The 19,146-nt window shown below is 40.2% G+C and overlaps 1 protein-coding gene across 5 annotated transcripts in view; it reads right to left on the minus strand.

Moving 5' to 3' along the window:
- ZNF410 (zinc finger protein 410) overlaps positions 1–17,688 on the minus strand; it is a 41,706-nt gene extending 24,018 nt beyond the window's left edge. For 4 of the 5 annotated variants that reach the window (XR_006343862.1, XM_043919195.1, XM_043919192.1 and 1 more), the window contains exons 1-3: positions 17,555–17,688; positions 1,602–1,783; positions 268–403 (exon numbers count right to left, since the gene is read on the minus strand). Coding sequence is in view for 4 of the 5 variants with exons in the window: in XM_043919195.1 (XP_043775130.1) it covers positions 268–403; positions 1,602–1,634 (169 nt within the window). In the remaining variant the exon portion in view is untranslated. Of the gene's footprint in view, positions 1–267; positions 404–1,601; positions 1,784–6,637; positions 6,700–17,554 lie in introns of those variants that run through there. The other variant, XM_043919193.1, reaches the window with a different exon arrangement.
- Positions 17,689–19,146: the final 1,458 nt, after the last annotated feature.

Here is a 19,146-nt window from a genome sequence, read left to right on the forward strand (position 1 = left end):
ACACCACGCTCTCAATGCTGAGGAACCAGGTTCAATTCCTGGTTGGGGAACTAAGATACCACAGGCCGCACTGCATAGCCAAAAAATTAAACAAAAAAACTATCAATGCACTTATGATTCCCATGGTTGCCTTTCGCCGTGACTCCTATAATTTTTACAGTTTCTACCAGTCAGTTATAAAGTCAGTTATCCCATTCTACTAGTACCACAGAGGAGGCTAAGTTCTTAAATCTTGTTTATCTTATCTTTGATGATACTAATTTTTACCTGGTAACATTAGCCGACTGCATTCTGAGGCTTCAGTCACTGGAAGTAGGGACAAGCAAGTTATGTCTTTAGCTTCTGATTCTACTAACCCCTGTCCCAGGGGGATGGATGTATTCTGAACAAACTGTACCAGGAGCTGGAGGGGAAGAGGTGGATGTGGAGACAACAAATAATACAGGTTGTCAGAAATATATCTAAACTTCTGAATTTACCAAAAGGAGACTATGTACTGATAATTAAGTCTTGATTGCTCACTACTATCTGCCTTATTCATAGAAAAACCAGATTAACTACAAAATATTATGTTATTTTTATTAAGTGTTCTATTCTAGACAAAAATTGAATGATATGGAAAGCAATAACCTTCCACAAAACAGAGAAATGATAAAAATAATTATAGTTATAAATGGTGGCTATTACAAATTCAACTGCAACAATGTATATGATTATAATATACCTTATAAAGCACTTTTCTGTGTATTGGTTCTTTTAATCCTCACTGAACTCAGTAAAATTGAACATGATTTCAAAGGCAAGAAATCAAGATGAAGACACTAAATCACTAGTCCAAGGTCACATCACTAGTTAGGAGAAGTGTCAGTCTTCATACTTAGGTAACATGATTCCAAATTTAGCTCTTTCCACTAAACAACACAAATGTTAGAAAATTAGAATGAGAAAAATGAATAAAAATTACGTTTAAATCCCTTAATCACATTTAAAAAGAAAACTTATTAATATATACAATTATATAATCAATATAATTATATTAATATATATAAAATTAATTAACATGGTTTGTGGTACTAAAGATTTACATATGTATACATATATATGCCATATAAAAAAATTTTGTCATTATATTATCTAAATGTTTAATAATTTATACTTATTTAAATAACAAATATGAAAGTGAAAGTCTCCCAGCCATGTCCAACTCTTTGCGACCCCATGGGCTATACAGTCTATGGGATTCTCCAGGCCAGAATACTGGAGTGGGTAGCCTTTCCCTTCCCCAGGGGATCTTCCCAACCCAGGGATCAAACCCAGGTGTCCCGCATTGCAGGCGGATTCTTTACCAGCTGAACCACAAGGGAAGCCCCAAAACTAACAAATATAAAAAGTCATAAAAGGTAAGAACTGAAGTTTTAAATTTTTGAGAAAGTAATTAGTAATAGAAAAATAACAAACTAGTATTTACAACCAAAACACAACCTACAAAACTTAAAATATTTACTACCTGGCCCATTACAGAAAAAGTTTGCTGACTCTTGAACCAAGAACAAACTAACACAGCCCACCAAAAGAAAAAGAACCCAGTTGTTTGGGCTCACCTCTGGTTTGGATTCTAACTCATCTGATAACATTGATTCAGCTTCCAAATTCTGCAGCTGTTCAGGGGACAGGTTAAAATTTAACACAGAGTCAACGACACCTTCCTGTGGCGCTCATACTCCTCTCGGGAGGGCTATGCTTCTCCTGTCAGATGCTGCGCTGGGTGGGCAATCAGTGTCGCCTGAAAAGGGAAAAAGAGGTTTCAGAGCAGCAGGAAAACGTAGCTAGAAAAACAAAACTTCTTTATATACCCCCAAATCACAATAGCAAGTAAAGAATTCAGCCCCAGACACTTGTTTTAAAATAGAACAAGCCCAACATGTATCAAAACCCATAAAAAGTCATACTTTGATGTAGAATTTCTACTAAGAATCTATTCTAAGAACATAGAGAACAGACTTGTGGTCGCCACGGGGGAAGTAGGTAGGGGAGAAATGGATTGGGATTAGCAGATGCAAACGATTATACATAGAATGGATAACAACAAGGTCCTACTGTATAACACAGAACTATATTCAATATCCTGTAATAAACCACAGTGGGAAAGAATATGAACATGTGTGTGTATGTACATATATACACACGAGTCATCACGCTGTACAGCAGAAGCACAACTCTGTAAACCAACTACACTTCAATAAAGTAAATTTTTAAATAAATAAATAAATAAAAAATAAGCAGAGGTTTTCAGTATGGAAAAAAGCTATATGCCCAAAGAATTTCACCTTATCATCTGCAATAATAAATGTGATAATAAATAACTATATGCAACATATAAATACACATATATTTTCATTTAAGTAACGGCTGATTATGGTATGACACTGTCACTTAAAAATAGTTATGAAAAAAAAAATAGTTATGAAAACAAAGCAACAACAAAAATGTTAATGATACTAAATTACAAAAACAAAATACAAAATGATACATTCACTGTTATTAAAACCACTTATGACATGCACAGGAAAAAGTAAAAGGAAATTCACACAGCCATGCTAGTCATTATACTGGGTGGGTGGTGGTAGGCTGGTGTAACATTTTTCTTAATTTCTCAATTTTGTATAAAAGATAGTTATATGGTCAAAATCTGAACAGTGTTTCCCAAAAAAACAGAACTCTTGGGACCCTCATGAAGCTGTTTCCCCCACTTAATTTAAATTCTTACTTTCTTCATGACTATCTTCAGTGTTGTGTTTGGATTTCTTTTTCGTTTTTTGTGTGTATTTATTACAGGTTTTTGGTGTGAGATTACCACGAGGTTTGTTCTTGTTTTGTTTTCGTTTTATTTTGCTTTTTGGCTGTGCTGGGTCTTTGCTGCAGTGAGCAAGCTCTTTGCTGCAGTGCACAGTCTTCTCTAGTTGTAGCACGTGGCTTAGCTCTGTCGTGGCTTGTGGGATCTTAGTTCTTGGACCAGTGATCAAACCTGCATCCTCTGCTTTGGAAGGCAGATTCTCAACCACCTGACCACCAAGAAAGTCCCTAACATAAGGTTTTAGTATAGCAGTCTCTCTCTCTATATATATATATATATACACATAAACACACACACACAATTGCTTTAAGTTGCTGATATCTTAATTTCAAATGCATTTTAGATATTCTGCATTTTTACTCTCCTCCTCTCACGATTACTGGTTTGTTTGTTTTTTTTCATTTGTTTTTATTAGTTGGAGGCTAATTACTTTACAATATTGTAGTGGTTTTTGCCATACATTGACATGAATCAGCCATGGATTTACATGTGTTCCCCATCCCGATCCCCCCTCCTGCTTCCCTCCCCATCCCATCCCTCTGGGTCTTCCTAGTGCACCAGCCCTGAGCACTTGTCTCATGCATCCAACCTGGGCTGGTGATCTGTTTCACCCTTGATAGTATACTTGTTTCAATGCTATTCTCTCAGAACATCCCACCCTTGATTACTGGTTCTGATATCATATTTTACATCTAATTGTTTTGTGTGTCCCTTAACTTTATTGTGGATACAGATGATTTCATTACTTTTTTAACCTCCCTACTAGTTTGTGTGTGGATGATTTCCTACCATTACTGGATGTTTGCCTTTACCAGTGAGCTTTTGTATTTCATAATTTTCTTTTTTCTAGTTGTGGCCCTTTCTTTTCCACCTAGAGAAGTTTCTTTAGCATTTGGTGTAAACTGGTTTGGTGGTGATGAATCACTTTAGCTTTTGCTTGCCTATAAAGTTTGATTTCTCCATCAAATCTGAACAAGAACCTTGCTGGGCAGAGGAAAGATTCTTGTTTGCAGTTTCTTCCTTTAATCACTTAATGTGTATCATGCCACTCCCTTCTGGCCAGCGGAGTTTCTACTGAAAAATCAGCTGATAACATTGTGGGAGTTCCCTTGGTATGTTATGTGTTGCTTAGCCCTTGTTGCTTTTAATATTTTGTGTATCTTTACTTTTTGTCATTTTGATTGCTATGTGTCTTGGCATGTTCCTCCTTGGGTTAATCCTGTATGAGCTCTCTGCACTTTCTGGACTTGGGTGATTGGTTCCTTTCCCCTGTTAGGAAGTTTTCAGCTATTATCTCTTCAGATATTTTCTCAGGCCCCGTCTCTCTTCTCCTCTGGGATCCCTATAATGGGAATGTTAAAGTGTCACATGTTGCCCCAAAGGTCTCTTAAAACTATCCTCATTTTTTCATTCTTTTTTTCTGTTGTACAGCAGTGATTTCCACCACTCTTTCTTCCAGCTCCCTGATCCATCCTGCCTCATTTATTCTGCTACAGATTCCTTCCAGTGTATTTTTCATTTCAGTTACTGTATTCTACAACTCTGTCTGGTTGGTCTTTATATTTTCTAACTGTTAAAAACTTTTTGTAACTTCTCACTCTGTGCATCCATTCTTTCCCTGAGGTCTTGGATTATCTTACAGTCATTACTCTAAACTCTTTCTTGGGTAGACTGCTTCCTTTCTCCACTCACTGAGTTGATGTCTGGGGGTTTTATCTTGTTCCTTTGTCTGCAACATAATTTTTTCCATCTCATTTTGTCTAAATTTCTGTTTGAATTTTTGTGTATGTGGTAGGTTGTTATGTTTCTCAGCCTTAGAGAAGTGGCCCTCTGCAGGGGATGTCCTCTGTGTCCCAGCAGTACTCTCTCCTCTTGTCACCCAAGGGCCAGCGCCCACCTGGTCTCAGGGCAGTTTCTGATAAGTATTTGGAGACTCAGTTCCACAGACTGCGGGATTGTAGTTTTCTTGCTCTTGGTGTCTTATCTGGTGGGCAGGACTGAGTCAAGGGGCATGGTGGCTGTGGGATCAGGAAGTCTTTACGCAGCCTATCTGCTGATAGGCTGTGTTCCTTCCCTGTTGCTTGGCCTGAGGCATCCCAGAACTATAGGCTGTTGGGTGGGGCCAGGTCTTGGTGGTAATGACCCAAGCAAGAAGTCAGCTGCCAGCAAGAGTTCACACAAATGAATACGCCCCAGTATCTCTGCCAACAGCGTTGACGTCCTCAGGGTCAGCCACAGTCACTGCCCACTTCCCAGAGAGACCCTCCAAGACCAACAGGTAGGTCTGGTCCAGGTTCCTAAGAAGTCACTGCTTCTGCCCTAGGTTCTGGTGCATGTGAGACCTCATATGCACCCTCCAAGATTGAAGTCTCCATTTCCCTTAGTCCTGTGGAGCCCCAGAAATTTAGACCCAAATGCTCCAGGTGCTCCCCCTTCAGATACCAGATCCCCAGGGTGGGTAGCCTAACTTGGAGCTCAGAACTCTTACTCCTGTGGGAGAACTTTTGCAATATAATTATTCTCCAGTTTATGGGTTGCCGACCTGGGGAGTATGGGATTTGATTATATCAAGAGTGTGCCTCTCCTATCATCTTGTGGCGGCTTCTTTGTCTTTGGATGTAAAATATCTTTTTGGTAGGTTCCAGTCTTTTTCACTGACGATTGTTCAGCAGTGAGGTGTGATTTTGGTGTGTTCATGAGAGGGCACGAACTCAAGGTCCTTCTATTGTGCCATCTTATCTCCCATCCTCTAAATTCTTTTTTTTTTTTTCATTTATTTTTATTAGTTGGAGGCTAATTACTTTACAATATTGTAGTGGTTTTTGCCATACATTGACATGAATCAGCCATGGATTTACATGTGTTCCCCATCCCAATCCCCCCTCCCACCTCCCTCCCTATCCCATCCCTCTGGGTCTTTCCAGTGCACCAGCCCTGAGCACTTGTCTCATGCATCCAGCCTGGGCTGGTGATCGGTTTCACCCTTGATAATATATATGTTTCGATGCTGTTCTCTCAGATCATCCCACCCTCGCCTTCTCCCACGGAGTCCAGAAGTCTGTTCTATACATCTGTGTCTCTTTTTCTGTCCTGCATATAGGGTTATCGTTATCATCTTTTTAAATTCCACATATATGTGTTAGTATACTGTATTGGTGTTTATCTTTCTGGCTTACTTCACTCTGTATAATGGGCTCCAGTTTCATCCAGCTCATTAGAACTGATTCAAATGTATTCTTTTTTAATGGCTGAGTGATACTCCATTGTGTATATGTACCATAGCTTTCTTATCCATTCGTCTGCTGATGGGCATCTAGGTTGCTTCCATGTCCTGGCTATTATAAACAGTGCTGCAATGAACATTGGGGTGCACGTGTCTCTTTCAGATCTGGTTTCTTCAGTGTGTATGCCCAGGAGTGGGATTGCTGGGTCACATGGCAGTTCTATTTCCAGTTTTTTAAGGAATCTCCACACTGTTCTCCATAGTGGCTGTATTAGTTTGCATTCCCACCAACAGTGTAAGAGGGTTCCCTTTTCTCCACACCCTCTCCAGCATTTATTGCTTGTAGACTTTTGGAGAGCAGCCATTAAATTCTTCCTTTCTTAAAGCTTAACTTTTCTTTCAGGATTTTGGCAAATAAGTCTGTTTTATTTTGTACAATTTTTGCTAAAATTGGGAGCACTATTACATACAAAGTAAGCACACAGTATAAAATATATCAAGGATGGGAGTTTTCAACATATACCAAGGTAGAATGGAAAATCAGAACAAGAAAGACTTACTCTACAATAAAAGGCATTTAGAAGTACGTGAATGTTTATTGCCCTGTTGGTTCAATCCTCTCCCCATTGTTGGCTTCCAGAAATCCTCATTTTCATCATAAAAAAAAGTTATAAAATGTAAATGAAAAGTCTTGCTTTAAGTTTACCACATAAAATTAAGTGTCATAAATCCGACTTTTCCTTTTACACATTTTTCTCGCTTGAACACTATAACTGCTCAATATAGTTTGCCAATCCCTCTTTTCACAGAAGAAGGAACCAAGGTTTAGAACAATTATTTGTCCAAATTATTAAGCTACAGAGCTGGCATTCCCACCCAGAGCAAGTTGGCAAAAATAGTAATTAAATCCCTCTAGGTCTGGTCTTAAATCTTCAGGATTTAAGAATTCCTTTTCCCCAATTTCAGCTCATTTCAAGAGGCCAAGAAATTATCAAGTGTTTGTTTAGGTTACCCTTAGGGTTCCTCCAACTTTAAGATTCCAGGATTGTAAAATCTCTAAGAAACTAGACAACTATTTACTGTCCTTTATATCTGTTAGTTTTCTTAGAAACTAATGGTACTGGCTTCATTTCTGATATCCTTATTAATGAAAATTTTTTTTTAAATTAAGCATATGAATATGTGTACCAAACAAGGGGAAAAAATGCAGATATACTAGATTTTAGACAATTTTACAAATCTGTTAAAATAATTTACAGAAGGGAGCTACCACCTCTCTTTTAGCTTAAGAGCCACCTCTAGATCACCATTTCTCAAGGGTTCATGGTTATGTGACATTTCATTTTAGTGTTTTCATTTCAATGATAATTTTTAAAAAATTAACACCCATGCATTTTCTGGAACAAATCAATATCCATATTGTAACTGAGTTCTGAGTTTTTCCAATAGTCATGTATGAATGTGAGAGCTGGACAATAAAAAAGAATTTATGCTTTTGAACTGTGGTGCTGGAGAAGACTCTTGAGAGTCCCTTGAACAGCAAAATCAAACCAGTCAATCCTAAAGGAAATCAACTCTGAATATTCACTGGAAGGACTGATGCTGAAGCTAAAGTTCCAATACTTTGGCCACCTGATGCAAAAAGCCAACTCACTGGAAAAGACCCTGTTGTTGGAAAAGATTGAGGGCGGAAGGAGAAGGGGTGACAGGATGAGATGGTTGGATGGCATCACTGACTCAATGGACATGAGTTTGAGTAAACTCCAGGAGTTGGTGATGGACAGGGAAGCCTGGCGCGCTGTAGTCCATGGGGTTGCAAAGAGTTGGACACAATTGAGCGACTGAACAACAACTGAGTTCTACCATATAATTTGGTGTCCAGTTTGTGGTTTGTATGTTTGCTATATAAATAAAAGAAAGACAAGTAGGCTGCAATACAACAGGCAGATGACCTCAAAAGAATCTGTATTGGAGCACTCAGTACCTTATCAAGTGTACTGGGAGGATCTCATCTTTAACACAGCAACCTGCTATGTACATTTAGCTATTTCTAGTCCCAATTCAAATTACCCATTTAACAGATTTCAAAAACAATTCAAATGTTTTTTTACATAACAGCTTCACTGAGATGTAATTCACACATCATATAGTTCACTCCAAGAGTACACTAATTTTTTTAGTATATTCAGTTACATGACCATAACCATGATCAATTTTACAACAATTTCATCACCCCCCAAAAAGAAACCCATTAGTAATCCCTCCTCATTTGCTCTCAAAACTTCCCCTGACTAAGCCTAGGCAACCACTATTTTTTCTCTCTATGGATTTGCCTATTCTGAATATTTCATATAAATGGAATCATACATATAATTGTTTGGGCTTGGTTGTTGTCACTTAGCACAATGTTTCCAATGTTAACCTGTGTTACAGAATGTATCAGTACTTAATTTCTTTTTACATTATTCTACTGCATGGATATATTATACATTTTATTTATCCATTTTTCAGTTGATGGTCATTTGGGTTGTTTTCCAATTTGGCTAACATGAATAATGTTGCTATGAACATTCATGTGAAAAATTTTTGTGTGAACATGTTTTTATTCTTTTGGGTATACATTTAAGAATAGAACTGATAAGATGATACAGTAACTGTGCTTTATCCTCTTGAAGAATTACCAGGCTATCTTCCAAAGTGGCCACACCACTTTACAATCCCACCAGTAGGGCATGAGGGATCCAATCTCTCCCTATCCTCACTCTTTAAAATTACATCTTTTTTAAGACAGCCATCCTAGTAGGTATGAAGTGGTAATTCATTACAGTTTTGAGTTGCATAACCTGACGGCTAATAATGTTGAGCATCTTTTCATGCACTTATATGCCATTTGTACATCATTTTTGGAGAAATGCTTATTCAGATCACTGGCCCATTTTTAAATTTAGTTGTCTTTTTATTAGAGTTGTAAGAATTTTTTACATATTCTAGATACAAGTCTCTTACCAGATAAAAGATTTGCATAAACTTTCTTCCGTTCTGTGTTATTTTCTTCTGAATAAGGCAATTCTAACTCTACAAAGTTACCAAATAATACCTCACTGAAATTGGCATTCAAGGACTTCTGGCCAGTTTTGGATGAATATGAGATCTGATTATCATAAACTGCTTCACAATGCCTTCACATTATAAATACCACCTTGTATGATATTCTCTACATTGCTATTAGTAAAGCTAAAATATAGACATAGATTACGTATATTAGTGAATCCAAAGCTAAATCTTTCCACTATTCAGCTCAATATTCAGTTCAGTTCAGTCGCTCAGTCGTGTCCAATTCTTTGCAACCCCATGGACAGCAGTACACCAGGCTTCCCTGTCCATCACCAACTCCCGGAGCTTACTCACGCTCATGTCCATCCAACCATCTCATCCTCTGTTGTCCCCTTCTACTGTCTTCAATCTTTCCCGGCATCAGGTATTATGTTCAATATTAAGTATTTCATTTCAGTAAAACAACATCTCTACTACATAATATGAATTTTAATTTAATTTGGATTTTCTTAGGTTTTAGTGTGGTTAACATCTATATACTTACTCATAAGGGCTTCCCTGGTGGCTCAGAGGTAAAGAAGCCACCTGCAAACGCAGGAGATGCAGTTTCAATCCCTGGGAGGATTCAATCGGGAGGATCCCCTGAAGAAAGAAATGGCAACCCACTCCAGTATTCTTGCCTGAGAAATCCCATGGACATAGGAGCCTGGTGGGCTACAGTCCAGTCAGTCAGTCAGTTCAGTCGCTCAGTTGTGTCCGACTCTTTGCGACCCCATGAACCGCAGCACGCCAGGCCTCCCTGTCCATCACCAACTCCCGGAGTCCACCCAACCTACGTCCATCGAGTTGATAATGCCATCCAACCATCTCACCCTCTGTCGTCCCCTTCTCCTCCTGCCCTCAATCTTACCCAGCATCAGGGATTGCAAAAGTTGGATATGGCTTAGAGACTAAACAACAACTTACAGATAAAAATATAAATCTGTTGTAACAATGGACATAACACTGATAACCTATATTGTACTAAATACCTGGTTCCTACCTACTTAATACATGGCCATCAAGACACATGAGATTGCTTAAGAAAACAATTTTGCTTCAGCATATATGTTTTTAAAAATTCCACTGACCTTACCATTGCTATTACTGAATTATTTGTAAATTTGTTTTGATTTTATAGTTGAGGGCCATCAGGTTCACTATAGAAAGGATAAGGATTACTCAGCTTTTTGTTTGAATACATTTAGAGTAATTACAATGAAAATAATTTACAAGTGCGAGGTGGGGGGAGTCCAGTGTTTTTCCTTCAAATGCAACTTACTTGACACTAGAGTGAAAGGCAACTCACTCCAATATTCTTGCCTGGGGAATCCCATGGACAGAGGAGCCTTGTAGGCTACAGTCCATAGGGTCACAAACAGTCAGACACAACAGAAGTGACTTAGCATGCATGCAGAGTGAAAGGCATAACTCTACTCAAAGGGAAGCTATTCTCAAGATAATTATGGGTCTCAGAGGAAATTTCTTCTCAGGATTTCTTATGCTATTAATTAAGATAAGAGATTAGAGATGCAATACCAAGAAGTATCCTGTGATTAAAGGATCACTCAACATCCTTTAATGTGGACAATCATTTGTTCATTTTTATTTTCTACCTTTACCTGGTGGACTGGTAAAATCTGTATTCTTATTTCCTTTTAAACAGAAAAATTACTAATTTAGTACCATAAATAATAAAAGAGATAATGATACTTAATTATCAGCAACAAAGGCCAGGCACATCAAATCATATTTTCTAAAAATCATAAATAAAGAATCTTGGCTCTGGATAAAGAGTTTATAACAAAACAAACTGATCTCAGAAACCCAAGGATTGGTCTAATAGTACTTTTCAGACACTTTTGCCCTCTATCCTGGGTAACAACTAAATTTTACTGCCTCTATGGTTCCCTATGGCCATCAAAGCATACTGCTTAAAGAAAATAATCTTGGTCTGGCACATATTGTATTTTTAGAAACCCACTGATTCTGCCACTGCCTTTATTGAATATATTATCCTATAGGCAGCCTAAGAATTAAAAAGAATGCAGGCAACACAAACCTTTGCACAAACCAAAGCAAAAACATAAGAAGCTCTGAAAGGTTCTGGGAATAAGTAATGAGAGAACTCCTAACAACAGCAAAATAGATTAAGGACAACAGCAATCTCTATGATCAGGACCATACGGAGAACACCTTTCCCTCTGCTTTTAGCCAAATAAACAAATCCTAGGAACTGAAGTTTGATAAACCATATTATTTTTTCTACAGTACACTCAACATCATCCAACAAATTATGCATTAATACTAAGAAGCTAAGTTTCATTTAAAAAGTTGAGGTGTTTTTAAAAAAAAATCTAAGGTGTCTAAAGCAGGAACATAAATTCTGCCTCTGTTTCGCTGGTTGAGACCTGGGCAAGCTACTCATCTTCTTGGCCCTAGGAAACTCATCTGAAATACCGAAATGAAATAGATATACCCTAAGCTTACTTATGTATCAGTTAACAGGAATAATGATAAAATTCTTCAGAAGCAAAGTTTTGCATAAGTGCTTAAGAAACAAGCAAATCTATCAAATCCTTAGTATACTATAAAAGGTTAAGAAATCTGCTTTTTTGTTACTGAGTACAAATTTTCTATAAAGCAGTCGTTTTCAAACTTTTCTGACTGCAACCCACAATAAGATACATTTTCCATCATAACCTAGAGAGTGAAATACACATATCATGCCTGCGTGCGTGCTCAGACACTCAGTCACGTCCAACTCTTCGCGACCCCATGAACTGTAGCCCACCAGACTCCTCTGTCCATGGAATTTTCCAGGCAAGAATACTGGGATGGGGTGCCATTTCCTCCTCCAGGGGATCTTCCAGACCCTGGAATTGAACCCACATCTCCTGCATTGCAGGCAGATCCTTTACCGCTGCGCCACCTAGGAAGCCCTAAAATACACACAAAGGTACACAAAAATAGCATATTTTCATAAAACAGTAAAATACTAAAGTACACTAATCTCATGCGCTTTGTTTTTTTTAATGATAAGATTCACTAAAATGATCTCACAAAGCTATTAATAGGTTATGTTCCAGAGACTGAAAAACACTTTATTTTCAAGTGTCTAAAATACATATGTCTAACACAGAGTCAGTCATAAATATAAAGTCATAGATACAAACCCGCTATAAATATATATTATCCAACAACCGGCAATTATCACTGATGGAAGTCTTGGTGAAACTGAGATTACTTGACGCCCATCCTCAAACTTTCCTAAATGTCTGCAAAGGAAAATACTACACACTAGGCCTCAATCAGCAAAGAAAGACAAAGTGTCTTTATAATTAACCAGTTTTTGGTCTGGTTACACTGAGGTGAGTTCACACCTCAGTGAAGAACTCTCACATGCTAGACAGGAATTAGTGGTAACACCATTTCCCAGAGTAGATATGGCATAAAACCAATGCAGGCTACATGGAGAAATATTGGGAGGGAAAACCAGACCAAAGTAAACTAAGAAAGCAATAAGGGAACAGAGCTCATACAGGTCTCCTGGCTCAGTCCTGACTGCCACACAGAGGGCATGTATTCCAAACGGAAAGATGACCAGGGGCTTTTAATACTCTGCATCATGAAAGAAACAGAACATCATTGTGGCAGCCTCCAAAAAGCAATGTGACTCCACTCTAGAATACAAAGCCCAGAATACTAGTGTTGTTCTTATCCTCCTGAGGGAGGCAGAAAATGCCTTGACCTTAACTCGGTTTGGTAAAGAAGGGGAAGAGGGAGAGATGATGAGAAAAAAAGAGAAGGAACTGCAAAACACTGTGCTCCCTCAACTGGTCACTCCTCACAAAGGTTAAAACAAAGCACAAAAGTTCAACCGAGAGGACTAACCTCTCTCCCCACGTGCCAATCTGCTTCTCAGCTCCCTCCACTTCCACCTGTGGCTGACCACAGACACAGAAGGAAACAATACTCAGTAATACTTAAAAAACAAAAACAAAATTCCACTAATGCTAAAAAAAAAAAAAAAAAAATTCTACTAATGCTAATGAATTACAAAGACCAAAAATTAAAATTCATAAAAGAGCAGTTTAAGTTTTGGTATAAAATGGTAGAGAAAGAAACAGAAAAATCAAGTAACTTTTTAATATCATATCTAGTATAAGATATAGCATGAGAGTTAATTAAATTTTAATGATAAAGTGGTAATGAGGACTGATCAAAGACATCAGGAACACAAAACGGTGAAGCCAGAATGAATTTCAGAAACTGTAACATTCATCCTGGGCCTTCCTTCTTCTCTTCCCAGGATCTTCTGGGGTGCCCCATTCCTACGGCCCTGATTTTTATTCCAGTCACCTCCCCATTTCTCTGCAATCCTTCAGAGACAAATTTAAACCCAATGATCTTCCTAGTGCCAAATATAATGTATACTTTGCTGCCTTCATCTTACTTAATCTTTGCAAGGGACAACTATCATTTTTGATTGTTCCACACTCATTCCCCCTGTTTAGGTGACAGGATCCACATTTTGTTTGGGGATCTACCCTTCCCTCGCTGGATACATTCTTGATGGGACTGTAGAGTAAGGTGTTCTTTCCTATCCTAACCAACTGCTGGGCAGTCAACTGATTTATTCATCGGATACTTTAACTTTAGAACATGAATTCTAAAAGAAGTAAGTAACTAAAAGGTGAAAACTGCTATAGCAACCTGTTCATTCCAGTACTGCAATTATCAGTCTCCCCCGGGGCTGCTCAGATTTCTGTCCTTTTCAAAGCCAGAGCCTTCAGCATTTCCTTTGATCCTGTGAGCTGCCCACATCCTTGTGATAAATTCCTCTTCTCCTCAAGTAAATTGGTCATTTGCAACCACAGTAATAACTGATATTTTCCCTTAGAAGCATTGCCCCCTTCCACAAACACGTTACTTACTCTCTTTTGCTTCTAAGATTCTCATTTTAATCCTACCTCATTGGCCACTCCTCCAGTCTTCTCTGATAGCTCCTATATTCCTCCTCCACACACCTCCTAAATAATAATGTTACTCAGGGGTTTGCAGGCCCTCTTCTCTTACTATATTATATTCTCTTCCTAGTGTGAACACGTGGCTTTAAATGACATGGTCTCCAAAACTGTAACCTATAGCCTAGATATCTCCCCTGAGCTACAAACTTGTACATATAATTGCTTATTTGACATCTCTACCTGATGTTTTGATATCTCAAATTTAACATATTCAAAATGAATTCTCTCCCAACTCTGTTTCGCATCATCCCCTGCCAGCCCCTCTGACCACAACCCTCCACTCAAGGGAAGGCCATCATTCACCCCATTTAGAAGTTACTTTTATAACTTCTTTCCTTTGCTCCCAGTATGCAGTCCAGCTACAAGTCTGGACTTGAGTCTATCTCTAACCCACCTCCCTTACTGCCTCTACTCTACTCCAGGCCACCATCAACTCTTGCGTTAAAGTACCGTTATTGCCTCCTAACTGGTCTCCCTGCTTCTATTCTTTGCCTCCCTTCATTCTGTTCTCTTCGCATCACCCAACATCATCTTAAACTATGAATTTTCACATTTTCTTCATGTGGCTTCCCAATATATCTAGAAAAAATCCAAAATCCTTATCCAGGCCTATAAGGACCTATGTGATCCATTCCTGCCTCTCCAAAAACATTCCTGTTCTCTATTACTTGCTCACCAAGCTCCAGCCAAATGGCTCTCCCTTACTTACTTGAACACATTTAGCTCTTTCCTATGCTAGCGATTTGTACGTGTCATTTCCTCTACCTAGGAATGCTTTCTCTTCCATTGGTTAGCTATTTTTTTATTCTTCAGGGCACTGTTCAACGATCAACTCACATAAAAAGGTTATGTATGCCTGATCACTTTATCCCAGGAAGGTTCCCCATAACCCCAGCTTTACTTTCTATCCATCCCTACTGTCTCCATTACAGCACCCATCACAATTTCTAATTCTTTCGTTTTAATATAGTATTTACTTTTTGTCTGGCTGTCATAAAAAAGGGCAAGCTTATTTACCAATTGTAAGTTCCATAAACAAGGACACAACTAGTCTGTCCTGTTCACTACTTTATCTCCTAGCACCCAGAACCATCACCTGGTGCCTGGCAGAGTGCTGTATGTAATTCATAAAGAATTTAGGTCTCCAAGAGTCATTTCTGATACTGTGAAGCTCTGAGACTGTCTTTACTATGAGCTTTAAGGGCTTTTATACAAGCTTCTCTGTAAGCAGCTGCTGCTGCTAAGTCACTTCAGTCGTGTCCGACTCTGTGCGACCCCATAAACGGCAGCCCACCAGGCTCCCCCGCCCCTGGGATTCTCCAGGCAAGAACACTGGAGTGGGTTGTGTAAGCAGCTAGTGGCACTAAATAAATATTCACATGTTGAATGAATGACACTACAAATGATACCCAAATTTTTGTCTCTATTACTGACCTCTCTCTGAACTCCAAACTATTTCTAACTGCTTGCTAGGTATCCCCAAGTGGATGTTTATGTCAATTTTAACCATGTCCAAAATTCAGATTGTCATCTTCCCCACCAAACCTGTTCTTCTTCCCGTATTATCCATTTCAGTTATTGCCCAATTTTCCTCCCACTCAGCTACAAACTCTAGTTCTTGAACAATCTCTCTCATCCTCCATATCTAAATAATCCCAGTGGTTCTGATTCCTCCAAATTTATTCCTACCATAATGCACTGTTTAGGTTTTCATTATCTTTCAACTCCAACATGAAAACAAGCTTCTAACTGACCACCTTGCCCTTAAAATTCCCCTTTCCAACTCATCTTTTATCTTTCCAAAACACAGAGAAGTTTATGTCACTTCCCTTGCCCAAAGTTCAGTGCCTCAGAATTAAGTCAAATCCCTAAGCATGGCATTTTAAATATTCAACAGTATGTCCTCAAATACTCTTTCAGTTAAAGCATCCACTATACTCCTCAATGAACCCTTTTCTCCAGTACACACTGGATTGGCTACTAAATGAACATTCCAACCTATTTCAGTGTTCAAGATCTTTCCCTTGGGATAGTTCTTCAGTAATAAGACCCTCCAGTAATAAACGCTGCAATCCAGCTGTGATCTTTGAAATCCTTTCCTGTCTTTAAAATCTAACTCATATGCTATCCTCCATGAAGACTTATCTTTTCCCTCCAGTCAAAACAAATCTATCCTTCCCTGGTGTTCTCACAACACAGTTTAACCTCTCTTTAACAATTATCTCACCCTGCTTTGGGAGTTAAGTTGTCTTCCAGCATGTTTTTCTCACTGGTTAAGGTTCAATGAATTTATTCATCCTCCCATTAACTCAGCATGGTGCTTGCACAAACTAAGCATTTAGGAAATATTTGCTGAATGAATAGGTAACCTTCTTCATTTACAGGGAGTACGGGTCGGGGTGTCAAAGCTAGAGATTAAGTAATTTGCCAAAAACGAGACCTGTACTTGGAAGCAAAATTTAAAAAACTAGAACCTAAATCTTTTGAGCTTAGTTGACCTCACTTTGTCTCATACGAAGACAGTGGAATTTTTCACTCCCTAACAATAACAAAATGTCCCTGGTTTTATTTTAAAATATTTCTTTCATTCCCTTTACAAACATGCTGCGTTGACCCTTGGGTCAAAATGAGGAAGAAATACAAATTCTTAACTTCCAAGTTAATAATATTTAACTTTCAAATGAATCCTAAGTGCATTTCAGAGCCCCATGAACAAGAGGGATAAAGTTTAATCAGCTAACTGAATTCTTTTCTCCGAATAGACTTCAGAGGATAAATACAACCTGCGAAAGGAATACAGGCGGTAAACACTCAGTCCCACACCCTCGCCTTCAAATGACATGCGAAGGAGAAACCGGCGGCCCAGCCCCTCCGAGTCGGCAGTCTTCCTTCTTCTAGTCCCAGAAAGTAAGTGGACATCCGAAGAAGAGGGTAGATCTGGGGCTGAACTATCCAGGGCAGAGTCGCCTTGGCATCATCGTTCCCCGACTACAACGGCCTAGTGAAGGGCCCCAAGGTTGGCGGGCGGGCCTCGCTGCGGGTGCCGTCTGGGAACCCCCGCCCCGGGCACTCGCTGACTCTAGCTTTCTCAGGTCGGTATTGTCCCCACGCCCCTGGCCCCCAAACCAAGTAAAGGAGCCAAAACACCGGCCCCCGAAGCCCTCGAGGAGAAAAGCCGAAGCCGTAGGGCTTCAGACCCGCCGCTCCAGATCCGGGCGGGGTGCCCTGGGGGCGGTTTCCCGGTCCTCTCTGGGGACAAGCTCGGCCCGCGACCCCGAGAAGCCGGCGCTGACTTCCTCCCTCTCGGAGACCACCCAGCCGAGCGGGGATGGTAGGGACCACCCCAGAACTCACCTTCCACTCCCTGGCAGCAGTCCGTCCGTCAGTCGGTCCCGAATTCTGTCCACACAGAGCGTCTTCCGGCTCCTGCCGGAAGCAGTTCGAGCGCGGGACAGGAAGTTTGGCCGTCCCCCACGCACACACCCACTCGCTTGCCTCCCAGCCCCGCGACAGTAGCGTCGAAGAGGGTTCCCGCGCGGGCCAAGCTGGTAGCGCAGGGCTTGGCTCTGTGAGGGTCGGACCTGCGCTCTCCCGCCTCCCACTCATTCCCTCTCGGTCTTTGTAGCTCCGTGGTCTGCGAAGCCCGAAAAAACGGGGTCAGGCAATTCTAGCCGTGACGTCACTGCTTCCCTGCTGCCACGGACGGGGGAGTTTTTCCTGTCAGCTGAGATCAGTACAGGTTGCAGTGGAGGCAAGCGAGAAAGAAAAGATCACTACTTAAACATTTATCAGAGTTCTCTCAGTGAAGAGGACTTCGGAGCTTAAGTGCCAGAGAAGGGAACTTGCAGAATAGTTCTGCATTGCATACCGGGCGGGGTAAAAAATTGAGGCACAGGTGTATAACTTTTTTTTGGAATGTGGATTCCCTAGAGTCTTCGTTCCGTCAGTATATTCGGATGTGAAGAGCTCTCGGATGTCCACAGGGGGCTAGAACCCTTGAGTTGCAGGCTGGATGCCACAACTTAGAGCTTTGTGTGTCTGACTTGACTTTTTGAGATTAGTAATTTTTGAATACTTGCTAGGTCCCAAAGGATGAAGGAGAGGCTCAGCTAAGATAGTGGTGTGCCAGTGTGCTCAGCCACGTCCAGCTGTTTTGCGATCCCATGGACTGTAGCCCCACCAGGCTTCTCCAGGCAAGAACACTGGATTGGGTTGCCATTTCCTTCGCCAGGGGATCTTCCCCACCCAGGATTCAAACCTGCATCTCCTGCATTGACAACCAGTTTCTTTCCCACTGAGCCACCTGGGAATAAAAGGCATTTTCTAAGAGGGCGTTTTCAAGAATAGAGAATGTTGAAGAAACCAGTAGTTTTCTACACAAAGGATGGTGATTTGAAAAGAAGCAACACCTTTCAAGGGAAGGTAATTCCTCCTTAGATAAGCCGAGTTTATCCGTCCCAGGTGCCTATGGGATTCTTGTTGTTCAGTCGCTCAGTTCTGTCAGACTCTTTGTGACCCCATGGGCTGCAGCACACCACAGTTGTGTCTGACTCTGCAGTCCCATGGACTATAGCCTGCCAGGCTCCTCTGTCCATGGAATTCTCCAGGCAGAATACTGGAGAGCGTTACCATTTCCTTCAGGGGAACTTCCTGACCCAGGGATCGAACCCAGGGTCTCTTGCATTGCAGGCAGATTCCTTACTGTCTGAACCACCAGGGAAGGGCCTACCTAGCTCAAGAGACTGGAAATAAGATACAGATTTGGGAGTTATCAACACTTAGACAAGAGATGAAGCTTTCTCTAGAGATGAAATGGAAAAGTATATACAACAGAAAGAACTGAAGGCCACTGAGGTCAACTGGAGTGACTGATTTACAATACATTTCCAATCTACACAAAAGTATACTAAAGTTTGTAAACTGCTGACCATAAACCAACACAACAC

This window comes from Cervus elaphus, chromosome 12, assembly GCF_910594005.1.
Source record: "Cervus elaphus chromosome 12, mCerEla1.1, whole genome shotgun sequence".
Taxonomy (NCBI): Eukaryota; Metazoa; Chordata; class Mammalia; order Artiodactyla; family Cervidae; genus Cervus; species Cervus elaphus.